Raw genomic sequence first — 24,284 nt, 5'->3', positions numbered from 1 at the left:
GAGCACTTGAAGGTTTGTGAATTGCTTCACCAATCTCAGTTGATCTTCATGACCCTGGCATGTAGGAGATGGTATCCCCATTTGACAGAGACATTAACTGACTTACCCAGGGTCTCATAGCAAGTGACTTCCTGACTCCAGGCCCAGCATTCTGCATCCTGTGGCGCCCCTAGCTACCTCCAGTTGTGAGCCCCGAATCGACGGTGAGCTCACAAAGCACACGCACTTTTCTGGTGGTACCATGCCAGGGCTTTATTGCATTGTTGTCTGGTTGTCCAGTCTACCTGGTTTAAAGCTCTGCCTTTCTAGAGAGGGAGGCCCCACTCAGGGGCAGCCTGTGCTGGGCTTCCTCTCCTCTGTTCATGGGACCCCTGCCTTTCCTGGCAGCATCCCTGCCATGGGAGACCCCTTAGCTGAGGCCTGATTCAGGGGCAGTTCCTGAGAATTGGTGGGCAGGCGGGCATGGGGCTGCGTGCTCTTGCCTTGGACTTTGCCCTGTTCCTGGCACACAGCAGATGCCTAATAGATGCTTGCTGTTTGATGCCAAGGCTAAGGAAAAAGCTCCATGCTGCGGTCTCTTCTTCCCCACAGGGCTTGGCTGGAACAAGGCTCAGCCTGGAGTAGGCAGGGGGCCCTGAGGCTTCCAGAGGTCAGCCCATGGGAGCCATCACAGGATCACCTGTGTATAGCCATAAGGGGCCTCAGGTTATCCTGGCAAAGCCCAGAATGGGGAAGGGACACGCAGGCAGGAGGTCTAGAAGTGGAAGCCTACTGAAGCTGGTATCCTGAGAGAGGAGGCCAGGCTGCCTGGAGACTCCTCGCTTGTTTAATGGTGACATTCACCAGGTCTTACAGGGAGGGGGAGATGTTCTGGGAGGTGAGATCCTCCCCACACTTCCAGGAGGAACTGCCCTGAGCTGGGGGGGCTTGATGTCCACTGCCTCCAGAGCTCCTCACAGGGCTGGCTTTCACTTGCTGCCTCTACACAAAGGTCGATGCCTAGCTAGTGCTTGCTCCCGGCTGGTCCTGGGCTCAGGCAGCTACCAGCCCCTCGCTCACAGGCATGTTGATGTGGGCACTCAGCAGGGGTGCGCTCTGACCCTCACGAAGCACCAGCACCTGAGTGGGAGGGGAGGATGGGAGAGGGGGGGCCCAGCAGCTGGTGAGTTAGCCACCATTTTCAGAGACCCCAAGTCTCCTCTCCTAGGCCCCACCTGAGACCCAATGCCCAGAGGTACCCGGCCTGCCCCAGGGGTGACCCACCTTGATGATGTCTGAAATGCCTTTATCACTAAGACACTCCACAAAGGTCTCCATGGGGTAGCTGAGGCCTGGTACTAACATGGGAACCTAGGGTAGGGGAGAGATTATGTATGGTGGTAGTTCCTGGTCAGATGGTACCTGGGGGCTCCCAAAAGCATGAGTAAGGAGAACTGGAGGTGGAAGTCTCCAGTGGGCCCTGGGAAGGTAGGGCTCCCACCTTGAAGAAGGCCCGGGGTAGGGCATAGAGGGACTCGTTGTAAAGGAAGGAGACCAGCAGGCCCAAGGCAGGGCGGATAGCAGATGTATTCTGGAGGTGAAGGGTCAACTTGAAGGTGGGCCCCAAGCCCTGAACCTGGAGGAGGCACAAAGCTCTTAAACTGGGGACTCAGGACCAAGTGAGACCCACCCCTGGCACCACCCCTGAGTAGGGGCATTGAGTCTAATCCAGACTTTGAGCCACGCCCATGATGCCCTAGGAAGGATGAAGACATCAGGGGATTGGGCGAGGGGCTCATTACCTCCTGGGGTGGGTGGGTGGGGCTGCACCTCAGGAAGTGTTTCCTTGAACAAAAGCTGAGCCAATTTCTTCGTGACTTCTCTCCCTGTCCTCGTGCCTCTGCCCCCATTTTCAGACATTGTCCCTCTTAGCTGGCTGCCCAGGTGACCCCTGATCCTCAGTTGCTCTCAATCCACCTGAATTTCCAGCTTTCATTGCCCCTGTGCACCCCCAGGAACTTCTCGCGGATAAACATGGGATTTCTAGGACCTCACTCCACCAGAACAGGACCACACCCGGAAGTCCAAGGACTTGCCCCGGGTCACATAGCCAGGATGGGTTAGCTGTGGTCTTTGTGACTTCCAGGCTAGCATTTCAAATTTTAAACATGACCAAGTATGCCCTCCTCCCCCTCTCCTCCCAGCTGATCATCATGCCCTAGAAAGGTAGGCAGGGAAGACTGGATTTTGCCCACTTTACAGATGAGGCTCTGTCCTAAGGTCACACAGCATTTCTTGTGATTTTTGGTCCAGTGTATGCTCTCTCCCCAATGGCTGCCTGGGACCTTCTGAGCCACATACCCGAAGAGGACAGTCATTTCCTCTTCCTTATGACCAAAATGGGCCTTCACTTACAGAGCTCTTGGTGACTGCCATGTCAGGCTCCACATCAGACAGTGAGTCCTTCAGAGGGTGAAACCTACCCAGTGGCAGGACCTGGCAGGCTGGGGGCCTTTCCCCCTTCCTTGGGGAAGCACTGGGGCAGACTTGGAGGGAGGGGGCCTCAGACCCCCTTGCTAATTTTTTACTGACCTCTCTCCTCAAATCCACCCCCTTTCCCAACTGTGTTCACCACAGCATGTAGCTTGAGGGGCTCCCGGAGGGTAGTGGATACAGGGTTCAGGCTGGACTCCAGAGCCTGCACATAGGCACGAGCTGCCCTGAGCCGGAGCAGATAGAGGTCCATCTGGAAGGCTCGGTGCATGGCTGCAGAAGGAAGGGCACATGGAGGTAGGATGGAATCAGGATGTCCAAGGCCAGAGCACAAGGGGGTGGAATGGCATCAGGATGCCCAAGGCTGGGGCACAAAGGGGTGGGTGGCATCAGGATGCCCAAGGAAGCTGCTTTGGGGGGATTCTGGGAGGAATTGAATGGGACCCAGAGGGTGGCAGAATCAGGGCAGCTTCCAGACACCAAGAATATGGGCCAAGGGTGAAAAGGAGTCAGGAGAAGGCAGACAGAGGTGGGGGCTAGCAGAGCACTGAACGTGCCCTGACTCTCCCCCAAACCTATGACTGTTAAAATGTCTACATCAACAGAGGGACGAACCTGGGCCTTGAGCCTTACCGGTGCCGGCCTCTCGCTCCCGCAAAGTCTGGTCCACGTAGAGTCTGGTCTTTCGAGGCACGTTGAGCCTCAGGGCTTGGGCTAGGGGGGGGCCTGCCTCTCCAGCCCCTTCCCCAAATACTGCCATTCGCTTCAGAATCTTGATAACCAGGCCCCCACCTAGTGGAGAGGGAGAGGGCCAGAACTGCCTGGGGTAAGGGGAGGGATAACAGTGACCTCGCCCATTAGCCCAGATCTGGACACTTTGAAATCCTGCTTTATGGGGCTCACCCCCTCCCCACTGCTGCTTCTGAACACTCATGGCCTCAGGTCATGCTCTGCCCTCACCTCGGGTTGTCATGATAAGCGTATTATCTTCTCGTCCATAGCGGCCAAAGCAGAGGCTGGTCACAGCGTCCTGGGGGAAGACACCAAGAACAGTTGAGGGAGGAGGAGGGGAGAGAGCAGGTGTGAGACGTTAGGAGAAAAACCCAGGCTGGGGGCACTCCCACTCCCCTGAACTCTGAGGGCTCACAGGAGTACGGATGATGTTGAGAAGGGCCTTATCTCGGTAAATGCGCATCTCCCCATTGGCCAATCCAGCCATGACAGCCTGCAGACCCCGGGAACGCTGCTCCAAGAGACTCATTGTCAGGATGGGCGCTGGCATGGGTATTGTCCACAGCTTCTTCCCCTGTGGGTGAGCCAGGGAGTCAGAAAGTCTGAGGCTGGATATTGGATGAGGTTAGAATGCAGGCATGGCGGGAAGGCAAGACATGAAAGGAGACCAGCACCTTGTGGGTGAAGCTGTGAAGCATGTCCTGGGTGCTGCCCACCACTAGGGTCTTGTGGATCCGGACGAGCCCTACAGGCTGGGCACTCAGCTCAATGCAATATTTAGGGCGCTTAGAGTCCCTGTGGGAAAAGGGACATCAGACTTCTGGGCCAGAAGGACCCTCCCTCAACTCCCATGTTTCTTCCAGTCTCTTGTCCAAGGCTTGCTCTCAGCCGCCCTCCTACCCCTGCTTAGACACATACTGGGATCCAGAACCAGTTCCTAGGCCCTGACATTCCCCTATCCCCAAATAAACCCTGGCACCTTCTCAGGATGTAGATGTTACCATCCCGGCAGGCAGCTGTGAGCCAGAAATCCACGTCAAACTGCCCTGACACTTCCAGAAACACAGGGACGCTGGGCAGATTCATCTGGATGGAAAGGAGCCAAATGTCCTGCCTGGCTCCTGGTGGGCCTGCCCCATCCATGCCCTTCCTCACCTACCCCCCAGTTGATCCCTTCCTGAGGCAGGGGGCTTGGCTGACCTTCGTCAGGACAGTGAATGCCTCAGGGTCCAGCACTAGGAGCTCCCGGTTCTCAGTGCCCAGCACCAGGCAGGACACAGCATCCTCATCAGCCAAGTTCTTCTTCAGGATGGTCATGGTTGTGATGACTGTCTAGGGGCCAAGGAGCCATAAGCCATCTGCCCAGAGCTGGGCAGGGCCAGGTCGGAGGGATGTGAAGAGTTGCCCTCCCCCCACTGTCTATACCTGTCGCGTGATGGGCTGAGTCTTGTGTTGAGCGACAAAGGCTTCCATCTCTCCCAGTTCCAGATGTAAGAACCTAAATAGCAAATACCTCTCAGATACCCTGGCTCTACAGAGGACACACTCCCCACTGGAGGTCTTGGAGGCGGTGGGCACTCTTCCTTCCCCCCACCTGGGAGGAGGCCAAGGCCATGCCCTCTCCGGATGGCCTCTGAGCTCCCTTCCCCATGAGCTCTGTGCCTCCTTCCCCCTTGTCCTCTTGCTGCCAGGCCCTGCTTTCCTCCCCCCAGAACTGGACAAAGGACAGCTCTGAGTACAGGGAGGGGCTCCTCCCTCCTGGAGTCTTTCTGGATCTAGGGGGTTGGAAATCACCTCCCTCCTCAGAGGGACCTCATTGTGCATCTCTGATGGTATTTTTTGTGTAATCTCAGGCATTTAGACAACAACAGATGTCACCGACAGGACAATTTGGGGTTTACATGCTGGAGCTGGGTCTCACTGAGGCTAGGGGATTAGTGTAGGGGCAGAACTGGACCACAAGTCTCCCAAGTGCAAGCATGGCACTCTTTCCACTACCTGACACTCCCAGATAATGGTCATATGTGCCACTGCTTCTCCTCCATGTAGGTGGGGGGCACATGCTGTCTCCAACCATGGGTGGGACAGCCACCAGTGGGACTCGCCAAAGTGGGGATTCATTTCATGGATGGGCAGGTCAGGAGGGCCACTGAGGTCATGGTCAGTGCCCTAATTCTGTGATATCTAAGCTTCATTGACCCTAAAGTGGAGCTCAGGGTTCCGCACACATAGGAGCTCTTCAAGGGTTGGTTGTTGGCTCTGTGAAGGAGCCTTACCTGAGGGACTGTGAAGACAGAGGCACCTCAGCCTTCTCCCTGTAAGGAGAGGACGCTCAAATCACTTGGGTGAAAGAACAAAGATCAGGAGCAGAAAGACAGTGACAGGGAGAGACTTCTCACCTGATTTCCTCCAGCATCTCCTTTAGGGTCAAAGGGTCAATCCGGTCCTGTGCCAAGAGGGAGAAGACTCTATAGCTCAGGGCTGATCTCTTAGCAGCCCAACCACTCACAACTCCCACAACACAATGCAGGCCTTCTGTCCATAAGCACTCTACCCTGCTCTATCCCAGTCCTCCCTGGTGTGATCCCAACCTCCCAAATCATGGCCTTGCCCCATCCAGTAGCTTTATCCTCCTCCTTTACAACCCCTCTTCTGTTCACTCACTTTTCCTCACAGGCTTCCTCTCATCCCTCTCTACGTCTCTACTTTTTCCATCCAAAGCACTCACTCTTCTTAAGATGCAAAAACTTTCTCCCCTTTCCTAATATCTCCACTGTAGAACTGAGCTAAGCGCCAGCTAAGGAGTGTCCCTCAGCCCTCCAAAGGACACAACCAAGCCCCTGCCACACCCTCCTCAATAGCTATGCTGCTGGAAAAGGCAGGCTGTGAGAAAAACCAAGGCAAAGAACCAGCATCAGTGGGATCAGAAGCTGAGGGCTGTGGATGGAGGGGAGAAAGAGGAAGAATCTGCTTTTAGGGAAACCCTGATAAGGATGCTCTGGCCTCTTCTTCGGTGGGCCCCCTGTGATACTGTCATATCAGGTACGAATGCCCCCCTGAGCTAGGATCCCCTTCCTCCTTCAGTTCCAGCTTCTTTTCCCCCAGAACCATAATTTTTCTCTAGGTTGTTCTCTGGGACCTTTATACCACCACCCCCAATCCACCTGCTTCCGCTGTCTCCCACCCACCTCCTTGGCTTGATTCCAGAGATCCTGTTCCAGGGGATTAGGAGGCAGGGGAGGCAGGCTGAATTTGAAGTAGGGCCGAAGGTTCTTGTAGACGTACACACAGGGTCCAGAGGCCAGTGCCAATGCTGGGGTCCGAGGCTCGTGGGGCTCCATGAGAAAGGCAGTGGCAGCCGATGGCAGGGCGGGCAGTGGGCTCTCAGTCAACACCGATGGTCCCTTAAGCACCTTTAGTCTCGGCTGCCGACAGTTAGGGCCTAGGTCCCCCACAACCAGCTACAAGCAAAATAATCAAGGAATAAAAATGCTTACCACTGCCCCCTAAGAACAAAGGGAGGTTTCCTTCTGACTGGCAGCTGAAACCTTCCCTGGCACAGTGCGAGTTCCTGAAGGACAGGTACTGTCTGACTTCTCTGTTTCCTTAGCACGGTGCTGAAGAAATGCATTTTCATTCATTCACTCACTCAGGCTCCCTTCAAGGCTCCAACAGGGGCTATGGTAGGGGAGGGGAAGACTGAGTTTCAGAGCTTTTTACCCATAAGGGGAGGGAAACATCCTTAAGGGAATCCCTTTCAGTTTCCCAGCTTAAAACCTTGAGCATATGGGGTGGGCTGGGCAAGTCAGAAGGCCTGGCTTCTCTCAATTCAATGACCCTTGCAGGGTCACAGTCTAATGGTTCTCAATTTTGTGACCCAGGTTCACCCTGCTGGGAAGCTCTCTCTAAATCTAGTTTTTGCCAAGGGCCCGGACTAAATGACTACTGGGCTTCCTTCCTGTGCTGAAGTTCCTCAATTCTAGTGATTCTGAGTGGGCTCAGGACCCTGGTTCCCCTGACATTTCTGCAGTTTCTTCAGCGCCTTCCAAGGAGCCTTGGGCTAACCCTGCATCGGGCAAATGCTTATCAAGCAGGCGAAGCGAGAGGCTGGGCGGTAGGTCCTCCCAAGAGCCGCTCACCTTGTACTCGCCATCCCCATGGAGATCTGCAAGTGCTAGAAAACACAGAGTGGTTCATAAGGATGGGGGCAGGGAGAGAGATGCCCGCATGGGCAGGCTCAGAAGGGCAGAGCCCCAGAGCCAAGCTGTGCTCCTGATGAAAGGCACCCTTCTGCCCAGTTTTCCAGGGATGGCTAAGGCAAGCAGAGACTCACCGAGACATGCAGAGAAAGTGTGGATGTTGGCCATGGGGTCATAGTGGGCATCCAGCCATTTGGAATTGACTTCAGTACTAGAGAGAGGAAGGATGAAAGGGGCTCTCACAGAGGGCAGGGAAAGGACCCCAAACACAGTGTGGAGTTGGTAGGGTAGCATCACTGGGAGGGGGCAGAGGTGGGGATGGGGACCGTCGAAGGAGCAGGGCTTACTGATGGCTGCGGAGAGCCAACAAGGGGGAGAAAGCAGGGGGGATTCAGCATGTGGAGGAGGAGCTCAGGGTGATGGTCAGCAGTCACATGCAAAGTGGCCAACCTTCTGCAGGCTCTACATTCTGGCCTAGAACTCTCCGCACTGTAACGTTCTAAGGCTCCAACGTTCTAATGTTCTACTTCCGATGTGCTGATGTGGTAACGCTAGTTAATGTTCTAGGCGCCCACGTTCCGCCTCCAACCCGCAGAGACTTCTCCTGGCTACATTGTTGAAGTTCTCGGCGCGCCCGAGTTGCTACAATGTAGCAGTTCTAGGCCGGCGCTGATCCCCACAACACCCCGGGACACAGGTGCTCCCATTGCGGCCCCAGCGGGTGCTGGAGGCCCCGCCCCGCCCCCTCCGCCCTGGCCCCGCCCACCCCCGGCTTTGGGGTAACTAAGCAGGGGGCGGGGCGGGGCGGGGCCCGGGGGGGGAGAGTCCGCCGCTGGGGGGCTCGGGGTGGGCACCGCTGCGGGGCAGGGAGGTCACCTTTCAATGCGGCCGCCAGCCGAGTCCCCGCTCGCCGCCATCTTATCCACCGTAACCCCGGACAACGGGCGCATCCTCCCCGCTCGGCTCCGCCCCGCCCCGGAGCCTTCCCAAAGCAGTCCGAAGGCGCCGGAAGCAGCGCGCCAAGATTCGGGGCGGAACCTCGGGGACCGCTCTGCGCAGCCGCAGAGCCGCCGGCTGGCTCGGCAGGATGCGCCTGCGCAAAAATTGCCCTCTTGGCTCCAGGGGCCAGACCCGGCCCGAGCTCCTTCTCGGGTCTCGGTGGGCAGGAGGCTCTTCACCATTCTGAGATCCGGGGCGGCCCTGAGCCCCGGGCCCTTCCAGCTCTCCACGCCTGCCAATGTTCCAAGTGTTGAGGCCCCTCCCCCGCTAATATTATGGGTTCTAAGGTGGAAGGGCTTCCCCAGCTCTGACATGCCACCTTCTATGTGGGGCCTATCCCAGCACTCTCCTTTTTAAGGGCCCTGCTAGCTCTAATATTCTAAATTGTAAGGTCCCAGCTCCGACATCCTAAGTTCTAAGCATTAAGGTCCTCAGCTCTGAGAGCCTACGTTCTATGCCTTCTAAGCTCTGGCATCCTATGTTCTAAGCCTTTAGGCCCTTCTCAGGTCAGAGATCCTCTGTTCTAAGTGTTAAGGTCCCTCCCAGCTGTCATTCAGTGGGCTGTGTTCCCAGGCGCCCTCTGCCTACCTTATCTCCTTCCAACACATTCTTCCCTGAGCTCAGAACAAAGTACAAAGTACTTCTGATCAGGCCATCCCTCTAATCAATCAAATTCCCTGGCTCCCTCTGCCCTCCAGGGTCCAGTGTAAACCCTTTGCTTGGCCGGCCCCTTTCCAGTCTTCTCACGCAGGACTCTCTTCCCAGAGTTTTCTCTCCAGTGACCCTCGATGTCCTCAGGAGGCTGGTTTCCCAGCTCCCCAAGCCTGGAACTGTCTTTATGGTCATCTCTCAGCCTCCTTCATGGCCCAGCTAAAATCTGGCTTCTAGGAAGCCTTTTCTGCCTCCCCTTTAATCCTACAGCCTTCCCCGTTGATTATCTCCCATTTATCCTGGATGTAGCTTGTCTGTATGTAGTTGTCGGCCTGTTGTCTCCCCGTTAGGCTGGCAGCACCTGGAGGGCAGGGGCTGTCCTTGTCCCTGGAGCTGAGCATGGTGCCTGCACAGAGTAGGTACTTAATAAATACTTGCTGACTTAACCTTCCAGTTCTGACATTCTATGTTCTACATCCCAGAGTCCCTCTCATCTCTAAGTGCTGTGCTGCCCTCCCCCCCTTAAGACTCACTGGTTACACTTGGAGAAAGTGGTCTAAACCACAGGATGTTGGGGCCACCACCACCAAACCACAGGATGCCATGCAACCCCCCAAACCACAGGATGCCATGCTACTTGTCCCCCCTAAACCACAGGATCCTGTGCCCCCTACCAATCCACAGGATGCCATGCCCCCCCAACCACAAAATTCCATGCCCTACCACACCACCAAACCAGAGGATGCCATGCCCCCCCAAACCACAGAATGCCATGGTCCCCCCAACCAAACCCCAGGATGCCATGGCCCTCCCAAACCACAGGATCTCATGCCCCCCTACCAATCCACAGGATGCCATGTTGACCACCACCAAATCCCAAGATGCCATGGCCCCCCCACCAAACCACAGGATGCCATGCCCCCCCATCAAACCATAGAATGCCACGGCCCCCACCACCATCACCAATCCACAGGATGTTGTGGTGCCCAGGACACATGTGGGGAAAAGGAAGCTGGACCATCAGCGCTCCCATTTTGATAGCTCTTTAAAGGTTATACACCACTTTCCTCACAACAACCCTGTGAGAGGTAGGCAGGTGGCACCATCCCTGGCACAGAAGAGGGAACTGGCTCTGAGAGAAGAGATCTGGGCCAGGGTCCCTAGACAGCCCCTGAGTGTCCTAGATGTGCTGTCCTCCTCATGGGCCACTCTGGCCTGATCCTTGTGTGGAGATGGAGGGGGATGGATGGCTGTCAGCTCTGGTGACCAAGCTGTGCCTGCTGCCACCCCCTGCCCCGATCACATCCAGGGTACGAGTCCCAGCCCACGTCCCTCCTCAAACCCCTACAGAAGGAGGGAGGGAGGCGGGGGCTTGAGTGAGGTGAGCAGGTGGGACAGAGCTTCTGGGACCTCCTTCAGGCCTGGAGGGCTGGCACTTCTTTGGGGCCCCTCCAGAAATGGGCATCTGCCTTGGCCAGTCCTGTGAGCACCTCCTCTAGCTTGGGCCCATCCTCAGGGAAGCGTTCAGAGAAGGAACGGATGAGGCCAGCGGCTGAGGCGTCATACTCAAGGAGATGCACCTGAGAGCCTACAGAGAGAGGAGAGCATCCTCAGTGGAGATTATGTCTGCCTGCCTGCCTGCATCGCACCTGGCCCAAAGTCCCCTTGAAGATGTCCCAGCGAGCCTCAGGAGCAAGACTACCAACACCTTTGTCCTGACAAAGGAGAAGCAGTGGAACAGGAAGAGCCTGGACCTGAGAGTCAGGAACTGTGTGACTCTGGGCATACCCCACTCCATCAGCTGTCCAGGACTCAGTTTGTGGATTGGTGGAAACATAGTCGACCCCCCAGGACCTCTGCACTCTAGGCCTATGGGCCTGTGAACTGCACAGGACAGAGGCTACATAGATAACTCACCCCAAGTGCGTGCCTATCAGCTTAAGGAGGATGGCAGCCCCACAGGCCAGCACTTGGGGAGGGACAGAACCAGGAACAGTGGAACCATGGAAAGGTGGGCTGGGTCTGTCTTCCCTGGAGGCCCACCCCTAGACCCAGTTAGGGAGGCTGCAGAGCAAGGGGATGCCCCTGCATGGGCTCCGGGTCCCATCCCCAGCTCTCAGCACACCTGGCACACAGCCACGGCTCCACCTACATATCTCATTCTCTCCTTTGGGCCCTGGGGGCCTGTGCAAAAGGGGGTGTCGGCCTTGACCAGCCTGGTGGGCCCCTCCTCTATCTGGCCTGTCCTTGGGGAAACTTCTAGGAGGATCTATCCATCTGGGCACCTGCACCTCCCTCCCTCCATCCAAAGCTGCCAAGCACTCAGTGACTCCAGGGCAGTCCACAGGCTCTGCCCCTGGTGTTGGCCCCGCCCCGAAGGACACTACCTTCAAGACAGGTGTTCGGCTGCACAATCAGCTTACGGGCCTCCTTCCGCAGCAGCACCGTCTCTCGGAGGGCAAGGAAGTTTTCAGGGGCAGAGTCAGTGACAGTAGAGTATCCCTGGTACAGTGCCCGCCCAGCGGCCACATCTCCTGTTGATTTCAGCACCTGGGGATGGGAGGAAAAGGTGCTTCCAGTTTACAAATGAGGAAATTGGGGTGCAGATCAGGAAAAGAAGTCTCAATTGAAGGCAACAAGCATTTATTGAGCAGTGACTCATGCCAGGAACTGTGGGAAGCACTGGGAACAAAAGACAGCATTGTCTGTGCCACCAAACAGATGCCAGGTGATTTGGGGGGAGGGCCCTGGCAGCTGGGCCATCATGAAAGGCAGACCTTAAGCCAATCCTAGGGATTCTGAGAGGCAGAGGGGAGGAGGGAGGGCATTCCAGGTCAGGGGGACAGCCTAGGCAAAAGGGTGAAAGAGGGAGATGAGATGTTGACCTGTGTCTGAAGAAAGGCTGGAAAGGGCCCCAAGTCAGCCCAGCTGTGCAGCCTAGGCCAGTGCCTTCTCCTCCCTTCTGGGTGGCTTCTGGCTTGAGGTTCAAGTAATGGGCAAAGAGCAGAGAAGAAAGAAGGGAAGGGGGACAGAGGTAGGAGGGTCACAGAAGTGCAGAGAGCAGAGGGAGCCTTTGCTTACCTGGAGTCGTCGCAGGAACCGCTCCAGGGCGGGCTTGCCAACTGAGCGGATCTTGTGCCGATCCAGACGGACCCGGGCATCCGGGCGCCCGTCGGAGCCAGTGGTGGAGACAACTGTGACCAGTCCCTCCCCAGCTTCCAGCAGGACCCTCAGGATCACAAAGCGGGCCTGCATGTGTGCCTGCAGCAACAAGGATTCTGTTCAGGCCCCTGTCAAGGGCCCACTGCCCTTCTTCCCACCTTCTCTCCATCAGCCTGGACCACCAGTGGTGGGAAGGGATGGGGTGGCAGATGGCCAAGGGACCATGGAGGAGCAGAGTGTGTGGGCAGCCATAGGTGGGGAGCTCAATGAGGCAGCCAGAGACCCTGGGCCAACAGTTCTCAAGCATGGACACCCTCCTTCCCCCGACCCCTCTGCCTCCCACCACCCTGGCCTGGCCTAAAGTCACTGTGCTCCCCTTCCCACTACACACACCATACACACATATTTTTACACCAACACCCCACCGTACACAACTATACTCCCCGCTACCTGTCTCCAGCTGGATGTCTCTGGGGTGTAGAACTCCAGGCCGAGAAGTCCTGCACGCACCATGTTCAGCCAGTTCACATATATCACATCCTCAGCATCAGGCCCATCCAGCCCGAAGATCCTGGGGGAAACATGTGAGGGCTCAGTCGGCCCCGGAGTCCCCTGGCCCTGCCTCTGACCCACAACACTCATAGGCCTGATCTGGACACCCGATCCCCCTGGCCCTGCCTCTGGCCTGTACTCCTCCCAGGCCTGGTCTGGGCCCCCAACCCCCCTGGCCCTGCCTGTAACCCGCATCACTCACAGGCCTGGTCTGGGCCCCTGAATCCTCTGGCCCACACCCCTCACCGGCCTGGTCTGAGCCCCAAACCCCCTGGCCCTGCCTCTAGTCTGCACCCCTTGTAGTCCTGGCCCGGCCCATCCTTACTCCAGGACGCGGGGGTGGAGACAGAGGTAGAGCCCCACACTCTCAGCCCGGCACTCCTCATAACTGGATGCAATGGTACTGAATTTGCTGTCCCAGGTCTCTCCACTCCGGTACCAGCTCCTGATCTGGAGTGGGGTGGGGGATGGTACAGGCAGCTGGTCGCCCGGAAAGCTTGCTCAGCCGCTCCCCCGTCCCCAGTTCCCCTCCAGTCAGTGGGGAACTCTCCAGGATTCCCCACTTCCCCTTCCCTTGGGTCTCAGGGTAACCCCTGCCTGGCTCTTACCTGCTCCCCTGTTTCTGGGTTCGTCACAGTATTCTGGTCAAAGTTGAAAGATCCCTTCTCATCCTACAGGAAGAAGCATTGGACAGAAGGATGGCATCCCTACACCCAGGTATGTCCAGTGTCCCAAATCCAAGGCCTGCAGGACAGGCTCTGGGCAGGAGGCCTCAATGAGAGGGTCCTCCCTTCTTTCTAAATCCGTTCTATTAGCCTTTGGTTTCGTCACTTAGCCCTCCCTTGAAACAAACAAAAACAGTTAAGCAGAACCAAGAGATCCAAAGAGCATGTGACACTCCTAAACTGCAGCCCCCCACTGGCATCTCTGCACCATAATCTTTCATGATGTTTCCAGACTCTCCCCTTCTCCAGACACACGCGGTCCTATCTCCTGCGCCCCCACCCTCACCACGGAGGCACAAGGGAAGTAGAAGTAGGTGAGACAGAGGCCACTGTGGATCTTCCTTGGGTTCATGACTAACCTTTGGGGGCCTAACCCCCTGGTGTGTTCCCTGGGACATCAGACACCACTTGTCTGGGGGTTTACAGGATAGGAGATTGCACAAAATGAGAAGGGGGAAATGGGCTGCTACCTGCACTTGTGGAGAAAAAGTACCCACATACACAACATATCACGATCCCCTGAGCATCCAGGGCCACCCACCCCTCACCTGCACAAAGAGCTTCCCGCTGCCATGACCCAGCAGCTCGTGCAGCGCCACCTGAACTTCGAAGGATGGCCCTTTCCAGCGGATGTAGAGGTCCTGTAAAGGTGGAGAGTCAGGTCTCCCCAGTACTCTCCTCCTCGCTCCTGGCCCTGCCCCCTACACCACCCTCCCTCACCTTGTCCTCTTCTCCCAGGAAGGTGAGCTTCTCACGCTGGGTGGCATAGGCCACAGCCAGCACGTTGCCCAAAGACACATTCTTAAAGCCATCCTGCTGCCGCAGATCATCATCTAGAGGAAGCAGCATCACAGGGTGGGGACAGGGACACAGCAGAGGGAGAGGGAGGGGGGGGACACCAGCTATGGGGCAGGTGCTAGAAGAACAAAGCGGAAGGCAGAGCAGTCTCTGAGCTCAGGAGCCAGTAGGGACTGGGAGTGCAGGGAGAAAGGTCACAGAACAACACTAGGCTCTAGGCACCAGGACACAAACCCCTAGATGGACAGCACCAGCCTGGCCCCTCCCTTTACAAGGAAGCTGAGGCTCAAGACATTGGCACCCCCAGTACTCCTGTGCCTCCATGCTCTCTCCTCCCCTGGGGCTCCTGTGCCCCCATACCCCATCCTCCCCCAGGGTTGGGGATGCCAGGGAGGGGCATCCTGCCCAGGGGACCACTCACAGTTGGGGATGTTGATGCCAGCAGGGATCCCGGAGCCGGCAAAGGTGAGCACATCGAGGGAGGTGAAGTCAGGGGTGAGGAATTTGTCCTTCTCAAAGGCAGGGGGCCAGGGCAGCTCCTTCAACAACTGCTCAGCGCTCTCCACTAGGCGTTCAAACTTGGCGCTCATGGACTTGTTTACCACAGCTACAAAGCCTGAGGGCCCAGGAAGGGAGGGCTGGGGGTGCTGGAATCCCCACCCCCTCACTTTCTGCACGTCTCACCCTGGTGAGGGCCTTACCCACCTGTCCAGCATTGGGGCACCTCTATTTCCCAAGATGGGGCAGGTAAGGGTCACAGCAGGGGGTGTGCTGATGGCTGGAGGCAGAGCCTAGGTGGCTGGATGGCTCCTGTTCCCTCCCTGGGCCTTGGTTTACTCCACTGGCCTAGATGCTCCCCAAGGCCTCTCTGAACTGACCCTGTGGCCCCAGGATAACCTCTCGGTGCCAGTTTCTATGGCATAGATCTTCCACACGGAGGGGTTTGCGAACGGGCCCCTACCCCCACTGGACTGGGAGCTCCCTGAGGACAGGCCTGTGTTCTGACATTCCTCTGCCTCCCTGGCACTTAGCGAGGGGCCTGGGGTCTGGCCTGGGACACTTTTCAGCAGAGGGCCCAATAGTCCTTTCTGGATCATGACCACAAGCCCGGGGCACAGTAAGGAGATACCTTCAAACTCTCCCCGGGAGCCAAAGGGGTCTCGGTAACTCTCGATGAAGCCAATGTAGCTGGGGAGAGAAGGCAACAATGGAGCTGGGCATGGGTGGGCCTCGCGCCAGGGAGCCTGGGCACCCACCCCTCTCACCTCTCAACGATGGGGCCCTTATCCTGGATCCAGTGTCTAGAGCCCTGCTTGTGGGCCTCTATGGAGCCCTGCGTGAAGCTCTCAATGTACTGACTCAGCATCTGCTCCTGGTGGCTGTTGGCTGTGTAGGCCTATGGGAGAACCGAGGCCACAGGGGTCCTGGCTGCCTCCTGGCAGGTGCCTTGGCTCCCTCCAGGCCCTGCCCTCTCCCATCCCCATGGGACACTACCTTGGCTTTCTCCAGGTGCTCTACCACCTTCTGGAGGAGGGGGGAGTAGTCTCCCCGGGTCACCTGGAACTGGCAGCCCTCAAACTCATAGCTCTTCAGCTTTGGTGTCATGCATGAGTCCGAGGTGACCTCTACAGGGAATGGAAATCAGAGATGAAAAAAGCACCTACTGTGTGCAGAGCTGGTGGTATGTCCTTGCCCTCACAGAGACCCCACTTCCTAGAATCCTCCTGTGATTGGAGAAGCACAGGGGGCCCAGTGAAGTGAAAAGCAAAAAGCTGGTGAATCATCAGCAAGCAACTACTGTGTACTGGGCATGGGACACACTAAGTGCTTTTTCACTCATTAGTGTTCAGGACACAGAGACAAAAGAGAATCAGGCCTGTCCTCAAGCGGCTGACTTTCTAATGGAGGAGAAAGAACATGCATATTCACATGGATACACCAAGGCCACGGGAGGGACACAAGTATACAGTAATCTTGGAGGGAGGCACTAGCCTGGGGAGGGGGGATGGAAGAGGCTTCCGGAGGAGGGGATTGCTTGAGCTGAGGCACAGGCAGGACAAAGGACAGGAGGTGGGAGATGAAGGGGTATGTGTAAAATAACAGCTTTACAGCGTACAGGGGAATCATGTGGAAGAAAGCTACGAAGGTGGGGGAAGCACCCCCTCCGTCCTGGGCCTACACAGCTCCAAACATGTTTCCTGACTACAGGCCTCCACAGCCTCTTACCAACATCCCCCTTACTCCTGGTACTCATCTCCCAGGTCAAGAAGCAGACCCATCAGGGGGAGGAGCCAAGATGGCAGAGTAGAAAGGTACACATATGCTAGCTCCAAACCCATGGCCCATAAAATATCTGTAAAGAAAAACTCCCTTCCCCAATTGATAAATGGTCAAAGGATATGAACAGGCAATTTTCAGAGGAAGAAATTAAAGCTATCTATAATCATATGAAAAAATGCTCTAAATCACTATTGGTTAGAGAGATGCAAATCAAAACAACTCTGAGGTACCACATCACACCTATAAGATTGGCAAACATGACAGAACAAGAAAATGATAAATGCTGGAGAGGATGTGGGAGAGTTGGAACACTAATTCATTGTTGGTGGAGCTGTGAGCGCATCCAACCATTCTGGAGAGCAATTTGGAACTATGCCCAAAGGGCTACAAAAATGTGCATATCCTTTGACCCAGCAATATCGCTACTAGGACTATATCCCCAAGAGATCATAAAAATGGGAAAGGGTCCCACATGTACAAAAATATTTATAGCAGCACTCTATGTAGTTGCCAAAAACTGGAAGTCAAGGGGATGTCCATCAATTGGGGAATGGCTGAATAAATTATGGTATATGAATGTAATGGAGTACTATTGTGCCATAAGAAATGATGAACAAGAAGACTTCAGAGAGGCCTGGAAGGACTTATATGACCTGATGCTGAGTGAAAGGAGCAGAACCAGGAGAACTTTATGCACAGCAACAACCACAGTGTGTGAGAGTTTTTTCTGGTAGACTTGGATTTTTGTAATAACGCAAGAACTTCTTACCAAAAAAAAAAAAAAAATCCCAATGGAGGATCTCAAGGCAAAATGCCTGCCACACTCAGAGAGAGAAATATGGAAGTCACTCACATAATGTAACAGATCATGTTTGTGTATGGGTATGTGTTTGTGTTTCATGTTCTGATTTGTTATACGATTTCTTTCATTTATCTTAGTCTGACTACATAGCATGACGATAGTGAAAATATACTCAATAGGAAAGTATATGTAGAATCTATACAGAATTGTATGCAGTCGTGGGGAGGGAGGGAGGTAGTGGGGGGTGGGTGGGGAGGGATAAAATCGCAATTGTATGGCAGTGATTGTTAAACATTAAAAAAAAAATAAAAAAATTAAAAAAAAAAAAAAAAAGAAAAACTCCCAACAAATTCTGGAGCAGCAGAAGCCACAGAACAACAGAGTGGAGGAGATTTCTGTTCCAGAGAGACCTGAAAAACCGATGCGAAAGGTCTGTTGCGCACCGGACCGGAGCAGAGCCCAGCCCTGCCTTGGCCGCCCAGCACGGGCGGATTCAAGCAGGTTTCAGTGATGGAATCTCCAGCAGCCGAGTAGGTCCCTCCACCCACAGGCACCAAAGGTCAGTGACAGAGTCTTTTTGGCTTGCCAAGAGGGGAGTGGGCGTGTCTCCATAACTCAGGCCCCCTCGGGAGGTAGCAGCAGATAGGGGCTCCCCAAGAAGGCAGGAATCCAGATTCATTGTTGAAGGGCTCCGCAAAAACCCCCTGAGGGAACTGAGACTGAGAGGCGGTCCTGCCCCCACCTGAGCTCCTGAACTTAATCTCACACTGAATAGCAGCCCCGCCCCCCACCCAAAGCCCTGAGGCTGGGAAGCAGCATTTGAATCTCAGACCCCAAGCGCGGGCTGAGCAGATCTGGAGGTGAGGTGGGGGTGGAAAGGACACTCAGAAGTCAAGTCTCTGGCTGAGAAAATGCCCAGAAAAGGGATAAAAAAATAAGACCATAGAAGGTTACTATCTTGGTGAACAGATATCTCCTCCCTTCCCTTCAGATGAGGAAGAACAATGCTTACCATAAGGGAAAGACACAGAGATCAAGGCTTCTGTATCCCAAACACCCACAATAAATATTCAATGGGCTCAGACCATGGAAGAGCTCAAAAAGGATTTTGAAAATCAAGTTAGAGAGGTGGAGGAAAAACTGGGAAGAGAAATGAGAGAAATGCAAGAAAAGCATGAAAAGCAGGTCAACACCTTGCTAAAAAAGACCCAAAAAAATGCTGAAGAAAATAACACCTTGAAAAATAGCCTAACTTAACCGGCAAAAGAGGTTCAAAAAGCCAATGAGGAGAAGAATGCTTTCAAAAGCAGAATTAGCCAAATGGAAAAGGAGGTCCAAAAGCTCACTGAAGAAAATAGTTCTTTCAAAATTAGAATGGAACAGATGGAGGCCAATGACTTTATGAGAAAGCAAGAAATCACAAAACAAAACCAAAAGAATGAAAAAATGGAAGATAATGTGAAATATCTCATTGGAAAAACAACTGACCTGGAGAATAGATCCAGGAGAGACAATTTAAAAATTATGGGACTACCTGAAAGCTATGATCAAAAAAACAGCCTAGACATCATCTTTCACGAAATTATCAAGGAAAACTGCCCTGAGATTCTAGAACCAGAGGGCAAAATAAATATTGAAAGAATCCACCGATCACCGCCTGAAAGAGATCCCAAAAGAGAAACTCCTAGGAACATTGTGGCCAAATTCCAGAGTTCCCTGGTCAAGGAGAAAATATTGCAAGCAGCCAGAAAGAAACAATTCAAGTATTGTGGAAATACAATCAGGATAACACAAGTTCTAGCAGCTTCCACATTAAGGGATCGAAGGGCGTGGAATAGGATATTCCAGAAGTCAAAGGAACTAGGACTAAAACCAAGAATCACCTACCCAGCAAAACTGACTATAATACTTCAGGGGAAAAACTGGTCTTTCAATGAAATAGAGGACTTTCAAGCATTCTTGATGAAAAGACCGGAGCTGAAAAGAAAATTTGACTTTCAAACACAAGAATGAAGAGAAGCATGAAAAGGTAAACAGCAAAGACAAATCATAAGGGACTTACTCAAGTTGAACTGTTTACATTCCTACATGGAAAGACAATATTTGTAACTCTTGAAACTATTCAGTATCTGGGTCGTGGGTGGGATTACACACACACACACACACACACACACACACACACACACACACACACACACACACACATGCACACACACACACACACATAGAGACAGAGAGCACAGAGTGAACTGAATAGGATGGGATCATATCTTTAAAAAATGAAATTAAGGGGTGAGAGAGAAGTATATTGGGAGGAGAAAGGGAGAAATGGAATGGGGCAAATTATCTCTCATAAAAGAGGCAAGCAAAAGACTCATTAGTGGAGGGATAAAGAGGGGAGGTGAGAGAAAAACATGAAGTCTACTCTCATCACATTCCACTAAAGGAAGGAATAAAATGCACACTCATTTTGGTATGAAAACCTATCTTACAATACAGGAAAGTGGGGGATAAGGGGATAAGCGGGGTGGGGGGGATGATGGAAGGGAGGGCAATGGGAGGAGGGAGCAATTTGAAGTCAACACTCTTGGGGAGGGACAGGATCGAAAGAGAGAATAGAAGCAATGGGGGGCAGGATAGGATGGAGGGAAATATAGTTAGTCTTACACAACACGACCATCATGGAAGTCATTTGCAAAATTCCACAGATAAAGCCTGTATTGAATTGCTTGCTTCCCAAAGGGAATGGGTGGGGAGGGAGGGATGAAGAGAAGTTGGAAGTCAAAGTTTTAGGAACAACTGTCGAGTAACGTTCTTGCCACTAGGAAATAAGAAATACAGGCAATGGGGTATAGAAAGTTATCTGGCCCTACAGGACAAAAGAGAAGATGGGGACAAGGGAAGGGAGGGATGATAGAAGAGAGGGCAGATTGGTGATAGGGGCAATTAGAATGCCTGGTGTTCTGGGGTAGGGGTAGGGGACAAATGGGGAGAAAATTTGGAACCCAAAATTTTGTGAAAATGAATGTTAAAAGTTAAATAAATAAATTAAAAAAAAAAAAAGAAGCAGACGCATCTCTGCTCCAAGGGCCAGCTTCCCAGAGCTCCTCCCCACACCCCTCCCGGGAACCAGCCTGGGGCTCACCTTCTCCAAGGATAGAGGCCAGGCGCACCTCAAAGCACGGCTTCCCATCTGCATCTGTTCCCTTGAAGAGCCTTGTGTTGTAGGCACTGAGATTCTGGAAGAGAGCAGGAGGTGTGCATCTGTGGGGAGAGAGGAAGAGGCCCTACCCATCCCCATACCCTCATCTACAGTGTGGGCTTCCGCCTTCCCAGGCCTCCTACCTGGGAATCCAAGAAGTTCTGGGCCAGCTTGGCATCCTCCAAGGTACAGTTCTCAGAGAAATACGTGGTGGTGCCCTACAGGGAAAGGGTCCACCATCAACAGCCACACCCGTGAGGGGCCCCTGTGGCCATGTTAGAGCCAAAGACAAGAAAAATGTCCCTGCCCACAAGGAGCCAACATTCTGCAGGAGGGCCTGGGGGCAGGGTGGGGTGGAGGGAAGATACAACAGGGTACAAGTAAGGTGAACTAACATCCTGGGGGACAGAAAGGGCATCCCATAGCAGAGAGCATCTCCACTGAGCTCTGAAGGAAACTGGGGAGGAAGGGGAATAGCCCAGGCAAAGGCATGGAGGCAGGAGGTGGAAAGACTTAGGGAACCAAGATCCCCTCCTGCTCTAGAGGAGATGGGAAAGCAATCTTCCTAAAGTATAGATCTGACCATACTTCCCTTTCAATCAAAATGATGCAGTAGCCCCCTATTGCTCCTGGGTCAAGGTCAAAGTTCAGCTAAATTAAATCCCCTGAAATGTCCATCTCCCACCTCTGTGCCTTTGTCTCCTGTGTCTAGAAGGCTTGCCTTCTTCACCTCTATCACTTGGAATTTCCACTTTCCTTCAGAGCTCAGCTCATGCCTCACGTGTTCCATGTGAGCCTTCCTGCTGCCCCCAGTTACAGAGGACTGCAAACGTGTGAGGATTCTGAGGCTCATACAAATTAAGGGCCTTGCCTATAGTCATGCATCTAATGTCAGAGGCAGGACTTGAACTCAGGTCCTCCTCTTTCCATATCCCTACCAGTGGCCCTGCAGCTGCTGCTGCTTTCCTCTCTCTCTCCTGGACGTCTTCAACTCAAATGTCCAGTCCCCTTCATCCTCTGGTCCTCCTCCTGGACCCCGCCCAGCACATCCTTATACTCTCCCCCTCCCTCTTAGGCTCCCAGCCATAGAATCACCCAGAAAGGAAGGAGAGCATCCCCTGCTGGGCTTCTCTCCCCTCCAGTTCCACTATCCCCTAGAAGGAGTGGACTTTGGACTCTGGAGACCTTCGCCTGGACCCTGTGAACAAACACCTAGCATCTCTGTTTTCACTCATCTTCAGGGAAACTGAGCATCTCCTTCAATTATCACACGAACTACCAGATGTGACAGTGAGCAGGGGCCCAGGAAACAGGCCAGAGGAAGACCCCTGACCTCGTCCACCCCTCTCTTCTGACAGAGAAAGAGATCGCGGTGGGATTCGCATCCCGAGCGCTTCTACGGCATTGTGGTGTCTTGTCCCAACTAGACATGGCTTCTCTCATAGACATGCGTGTGAGCGCGTAGAGACACAGACACACACAGTCTACGGTGGACCTGGGGCATGAATCCAGGCCTGCTGGCTCCCGGCCCAATGGCATGGCATCTCTCCAATGCAGGCTCTCACCTCGCTTCCCAGGCCCAGATGACGCTGCTGGGGCTCCAGGGAGAACATGAGGCTCCCACAGATCTGCCAGAGCCCCTCAATCACTTCTGGCTGCTCTTGGGCAGCTCGGCTCCCCAACACCAACCGTTCCAGCTTCTCCTGCACATGAGGTAGGTGGGAGGTGGGGGAAGAAAAAAGAGGTTCGAGTTCAGATGTGCATGCTCACAGTCCCTCCCCAAAAGCCAGGTCAGGGGAATCCCCCAACCTCCCCCCAGTCTTCCTCTCCACTTCCTGCCTCACCTTGGGTAAGTTGGGGATGAACTTGGTGTCCCCAAAAGACTTGTAGTTCCCCATGTTGGCGTAGATCCCAGCAGTGTAGACCAGGAAAGCCTGAGGGGGCAGGAAATTGGTCAAGAGAGGAGGGCCAGGCCTGCAGCATTGGGGGTTCTGCTCAGAGAGCATGGAGGCCGCGCGTGTGCGTGTGCGTGTGTCTGTGTGTGTAGAGGACAGGAAGGGCTGCTGCCGACCTGGTGGTGAGGACCCCTGGTGTGGGGACAGGAGGCAGCCTAACTGTGAGCTAGCTGTGGGGCACACCTGATATTCGTCCTCTGTGAGACCCTCCTTCAGGGCACACTCCCGGAGCTGCTCAGGATCCTGGGCGCGAAACAGGCGACTGAGGAGAGTGTAGATGTGGGGGGACTCGGGAGAAGTCTGCAGAAGCACAACCAGACCCCCGTACCAGGCGGCCCGGGACAGATGGTGCGCGTAGAGCCTCTCCGTGGGGGACAGCAGGCCGAAGGCTTCCCGGCAGTCGAGGCTGGCGACGCCGATGTCGTTGGGGAGGATGTACTGGGGGTCCGTCATGGTGGCTGCCAAGGTGAGGCGGGGGCAGAAACGAGTCAGCAAAGCTCTGTAAAGGGTCTGCTCCGGCCAGAGGACACGGCGCACCCGCACCCGCGCGCACCCGCGCACACACACACACACACACACACACACGTCCACATAAAACACCCAGGACATGATGTGAAGGAGAAGAGCATTAAGACTTGCGGCCTCAGGGCTGGCAACAAGGGTTTGGGGCACGAGGCGGGGAGGGCACCGTGGGCATGGGGAGGGAATGGTGCACACAGGGACTCCTCTAAGTGGGGAAGTTCCTAGGGTGTGAGTTTACTGCCCAAGAAGGGTGGGATGAGCTGCTGGGGGGTTTGGGGGGTCAGGAGCGTCGGGCTCTCACGGAGCCCCTGCCTGCCTCAGTTTCCTCGTCTGTAAAGCGGGAGACAGCAGCTGGGGGGCAGGCTGAGGCCCCCCGCAGACCCAGGAGCTGCCTCCGCTGTGAGAAGGCATTTGTCCATCCTGCCCCCGGCCCTGGCGAAGGTCCAGGAGCCACCCTGACCCCCGGGCAAGTGGCATCCTCCCGAGTCAAGCCTCTGGCGTCTCCCCCAGGGTCTGGCAAGGGGCCACGCGCGCGGCCGCAGGGGAGGTTGCCCGGACAAGGCGTGGAGGAGCTCGGAGCCCCTCTCCCTCTGGTCCCCCCCTTCTCCCCCCTCCCCATTAGGCTAAGCTCCCCCAGGGCACGGGCTATTCCGATCGATCGTCACGTGGTGGGCAGGCTGGGCACACAGCTGGCGCTTAATGAATGCTGGCCCGCCCTTCGGTGCCCTGGATGCCCTGCGGCGGCTGGAGGGCCCCGCCAAGCCCACGTCCCAGCACTACCCCAGGGCCTCAGTTTCCCTGGGTGGGGAGTGGGGGGGCTCCTGCAGGGGCCCGGGCTGTTGCGTTTTGGCACGTGCCGGCACACGGGGCTCCCCCCGGCTCCGTCCTGATCGAGAACCTTCCAGGGCTAGGAGATCCCGGCCGGGGTGCAGAGAGGGTCCCTCGCTCCCGCCTGCACCCCGCTCCGCGCCCTCTGCCCCCCGCCAGGGTGCCCTCACCTGCACCAGCTGCTTCTCTCCCTCACTCCCTCACTCCCTCACTCACTTCCTGCTTCCGGCTGCTCATTCATTGGGGCCTCGCGACGCCCGCCCCTCCCCCAATCAGTGCCCGCCTTCGCCGTGACCGGCATGGCCTGCGACCAATGATCGCTCGGGCCATCGCGCCGGCCCCACCCCCCTCCTTCCTGTCTCCGCCTCCTCCCGCACGTGCTGCCGGGGCTGCTGGGGATTGGCC

General features: G+C 55.1%; 2 protein-coding genes across 4 annotated transcripts; both read right to left on the bottom strand.

Annotated features, from left to right (window-relative positions):
• Nucleotides 1-226: 226 nt before the first annotated feature.
• Nucleotides 227-10,080, bottom strand: BBS1 (Bardet-Biedl syndrome 1). Of its 3 annotated transcripts, XM_072639196.1 has the most exons (17): nucleotides 8,280-10,080; nucleotides 7,538-7,614; nucleotides 7,344-7,378; nucleotides 6,393-6,665; nucleotides 5,604-5,650; nucleotides 5,481-5,519; nucleotides 4,630-4,702; nucleotides 4,405-4,536; nucleotides 4,184-4,290; nucleotides 3,879-3,999; nucleotides 3,620-3,778; nucleotides 3,433-3,502; nucleotides 3,106-3,264; nucleotides 2,612-2,745; nucleotides 1,481-1,615; nucleotides 1,264-1,350; nucleotides 227-1,119 (listed from the first exon to the last, which is right to left on the bottom strand). In XM_072639196.1, exons 1-17 carry the CDS (start codon nucleotides 8,714-8,716, stop codon nucleotides 1,033-1,035), a joined length of 2,172 nt encoding a protein of 723 aa, XP_072495297.1. In that variant the 5' UTR covers nucleotides 8,717-10,080; the 3' UTR covers nucleotides 227-1,032. The 3 variants fall into 3 exon arrangements, with proteins under 3 accessions (XP_072495297.1, XP_072495298.1, XP_072495299.1); XM_072639197.1 differs by lacking the exon at nucleotides 1,481-1,615; XM_072639198.1 differs by lacking the exons at nucleotides 227-1,119; nucleotides 1,264-1,350; nucleotides 1,481-1,615 and adding an exon at nucleotides 1,962-2,126.
• On the bottom strand, nucleotides 10,081-24,129 carry DPP3 (dipeptidyl peptidase 3). The gene is made up of 18 exons (XM_072639195.1): nucleotides 24,050-24,129; nucleotides 22,713-22,987; nucleotides 22,419-22,508; nucleotides 22,140-22,277; nucleotides 20,718-20,792; nucleotides 20,518-20,611; nucleotides 15,785-15,915; nucleotides 15,556-15,686; nucleotides 15,420-15,478; nucleotides 14,712-14,906; nucleotides 14,213-14,325; nucleotides 14,041-14,133; nucleotides 13,376-13,438; nucleotides 13,093-13,217; nucleotides 12,666-12,786; nucleotides 12,135-12,314; nucleotides 11,441-11,603; nucleotides 10,081-10,641 (listed from the first exon to the last, which is right to left on the bottom strand). Exons 2-18 carry the CDS (start codon nucleotides 22,980-22,982, stop codon nucleotides 10,469-10,471), a joined length of 2,214 nt encoding a protein of 737 aa, XP_072495296.1. The 5' UTR covers nucleotides 22,983-22,987; nucleotides 24,050-24,129; the 3' UTR covers nucleotides 10,081-10,468.
• Between the last annotated feature and the right edge of the window lie 155 nt (nucleotides 24,130-24,284).

The sequence above is a fragment of the Notamacropus eugenii genome, chromosome 2 (genome assembly GCF_028372415.1).
Source record: "Notamacropus eugenii isolate mMacEug1 chromosome 2, mMacEug1.pri_v2, whole genome shotgun sequence".
NCBI lineage: Eukaryota > Metazoa > Chordata > Mammalia > Diprotodontia > Macropodidae > Notamacropus > Notamacropus eugenii.
Note: the sequence above shows the minus strand (reverse complement) of the source record. Positions and strands in the feature narration are given on the sequence as shown.

Excerpts from the sequence above, each read along its gene's own strand:
- BBS1 (XM_072639196.1), bottom strand. The coding sequence starts at position 8,716 with ATGTCAGAGCTGGGGAAGCCCTTCCACCTTAGAACCCATAATATTAGC. Across the intron at positions 3,779-3,878 it reads TTCACAGCTTCACCCACAAG|GGGAAGAAGCTGTGGACAAT; the intron begins GTGCTGGTCTCC and ends GCTCACCCACAG. Across the intron at positions 3,503-3,619 it reads TCAACATCATCCGTACTCCT|GACGCTGTGACCAGCCTCTG; the intron begins GTGAGCCCTCAG and ends GTCTTCCCCCAG.
- DPP3 (XM_072639195.1), bottom strand. The coding sequence starts at position 22,982 with ATGACGGACCCCCAGTACATCCTCCCCAACGACATCGGCGTCGCCAGC. Across the intron at positions 22,278-22,418 it reads TCATCCCCAACTTACCCAAG|GAGAAGCTGGAACGGTTGGT; the intron begins GTGAGGCAGGAA and ends CCTCATGTGCAG. Across the intron at positions 10,642-11,440 it reads GCCGAACACCTGTCTTGAAG|GCTCTCAGGTGCATCTCCTT; the intron begins GTAGTGTCCTTC and ends CTCTCTCTGTAG.